Source organism: Austrofundulus limnaeus, unplaced genomic scaffold (genome assembly GCF_001266775.1).
Source record: "Austrofundulus limnaeus strain Quisiro unplaced genomic scaffold, Austrofundulus_limnaeus-1.0 Scaffold10, whole genome shotgun sequence".
Taxonomy (NCBI): Eukaryota; Metazoa; Chordata; class Actinopteri; order Cyprinodontiformes; family Rivulidae; genus Austrofundulus; species Austrofundulus limnaeus.
Window position 1 is genome coordinate 678512 of NW_013952412.1, and position 2417 is coordinate 680928.

At 33.8% G+C, this 2417-nt stretch overlaps 1 protein-coding gene across 15 annotated transcripts in view; it reads left to right on the plus strand.

Moving 5' to 3' along the window:
• cacna1db (calcium channel, voltage-dependent, L type, alpha 1D subunit, b) overlaps positions 1–2417 on the plus strand; it is a 75787-nt gene that overhangs the window by 46421 nt on the left and 26949 nt on the right. For 9 of the 15 annotated variants that reach the window (XM_014001721.1, XM_014001723.1, XM_014001724.1 and 6 more), the window contains exon 10: positions 943–1017. The exons of the other annotated variants lie outside the window; for them this stretch is intronic. In XM_014001721.1, the coding sequence (XP_013857175.1) occupies positions 943–1017 (75 nt within the window). The remainder of the gene's footprint in view (positions 1–942; positions 1018–2417) is intronic. 15 annotated transcript variants of the gene reach the window in all.

A 2417-nucleotide genomic window follows, 5' to 3' on the forward strand; every position in this document is an offset into this window, starting at 1 on the left:
ATATTATATTATATTATATTAGGGGTGTAACATGTCACGCTACAGATTTAGACAACCAGTCAAAAAATAAAGGCGAAAACAGTCAGAAAAACACACTTGTTGTTTTTCTTCTTGTTAACTGCCACAAAAAGATACTAAAGCACTATACACTACAGGAAAAACAGAAATAAATAGTTCTGATGACCAAACGGGAGATGACAGGAGCTTAAAGACTTGTTGTGTGGAGTACCAAATGCTTCATAATTCACACACTTTAAAATGCCTTGTGGCATCACAAGTTCTTTTAAAGATACAGACATTTATTAAGAATCTGTATAAACAGCTCACTATAACTGTCACCTAGCTGAAAATATTTGAGTGACTGTTTGACATTTTTATTTGTTTTATATTTTCATATTCACATGTTACCGTTTAATTTCAGGTCAAATTGATTACTCTGAACTGAACTAGCTAAAGAAAGGAGAAACATGTTAATTTAGTCTCTGCTTCTTGTTACTGTCTGTTTAAAACAAGTAAAAAATGGCATCTGAGTTATTTTCTTATCTTTTTGTTCTACTGAATCGTGACTCTTGCATTCTGTTACACCCCTATAATGTATATTGTATGGTTATTGTGTCCAGAATTTGTTGAATTAGGAGAGCTATTGGCTATTATTAATACATTATGCTCTTTTTATTCAGTGTTAATATTGAATATATCATTTTTTATTTTAAAAAATTTTTATGAAACTGTTTTCTTGGTAATACGCATGTAAATTACAGCATCATAATATTTCAGTGGTATCTACAGTGTAAAATATTAATTTTTCTCTGGACACGGTAGCCGAATCAGTAGTTTGTTTTGCAGCTTGCCATACATTCCTCTCTTTCTTGTTTTGCTGTGTATCGACTCACTGCTGCCTCTGCTGTCTGGCTGTGTGAACTGCATGTTGATAACACCCAGGGGTCACGCTGGCTGACCTCACTCAGAAGAAGAAGGGAAAGTTTGGCTGGTTCTCTCAGTCCACAGAGACACAGGGTAAATGTGTTTGTGTGTGGGCAAACGCCGTTTCTTCCCCCTCGTCCACCTTCATGAGGACATTTCATCCTTGTCCTGGGCCATGTCTGCGCATCAGTGTGCTTTGCTTGCCATTTGCTTTAGTGTGCTTTGGTAACTTCATGCCATTTCATTTTGGTTTTATTGTGTTTGATTTAACCAGCCTTCATGGCACCTAGATTGATTTGTTCTACAACATAAAACTTATTGTTTTACTGCTGAGAAGTTGCTTTATACTTTTGTAGCATAAAAAGACTAACTGTTGATGAAATCAAGAGCAAACTATTTAAATTGTCAAAATGGAGGAGACACAATTTTGCACCTCCAAATAGGACCTTCTTTGAGGAAAATCAAACACGTCAGAAAAAAAAACCTTCACGTACAATAAAAGGACTAATTTTAAGAGTTTTATTCAAGACAAGACACATAGAATCATGAGACCTGAGTGAACAAACAATTGAATTTAAGGAACACTTGAACATTTGCACTTTATATTGTCACAAAATGTTTGTTACTGTTTTATTGTTTGGCTGCAAAATACCCTCATGATTGCTTCTATTTGTTAGCACAAATCTAAATATAATTTATTTATTACGCCCTGAGTTATATAAGGATGTAATTTATAAATGTCTGAGTTTTCAGTTGTTGCCATGACTGCATAAACTATATTGGATCAGAAGTAAACACAACTGTTTGTCTTCAGATCTATTTTTTTGTATCATCGTCACATTTAACCCCTTTCATCCATCAGTTATAATGACAATATTTTCTGCATGTATAATACATACTGTTTGATTTCTAATGGAACTCTGTGTAGACAGTAGTTTTTTTCCACATTGAACTAATCTGGATATATTGTGAGTATTTTTGGAAATATTTAATCAGGCCTTAGCTTTCTGGGTTGTTGTTAAATCACATGCTTTTCTTAGTCACTAAATTTATATGATGAGATTCAAAATAACTACATATTGTATATACCTAACATTAACATGAGAGTGTTTATTTCAGTCTAGCATCAAACACTCACTGTAATTTCATCCATGCAGACAATATAAATGTATTTTTCTGCAAAGATTACCAAATAAGAACATTGGTTTCATAACAGTTTGGTTAAAGAATTCACATTACTAGTTTTGATTTGGTCTTTAACCACACAAAAAGGGAGCAACGACAAAGTAATGTGCTTACAAATAAAAGTGTAGTAGTTCTTTGGTTTTTGAAAGAAATACATTTTTCATGTCCCTCGTGCCATAAACCAAGAAAAAGTGAGTTAAATGTTCTTTGAGGACACATGTACCTTATGTTTCCCTCGGCTTATATTATGTGTGTGTGTGTGTGTGTGTGTGTGTGTGTGTGTGTGTGTGTGTGTGTGTGTGTGTGTG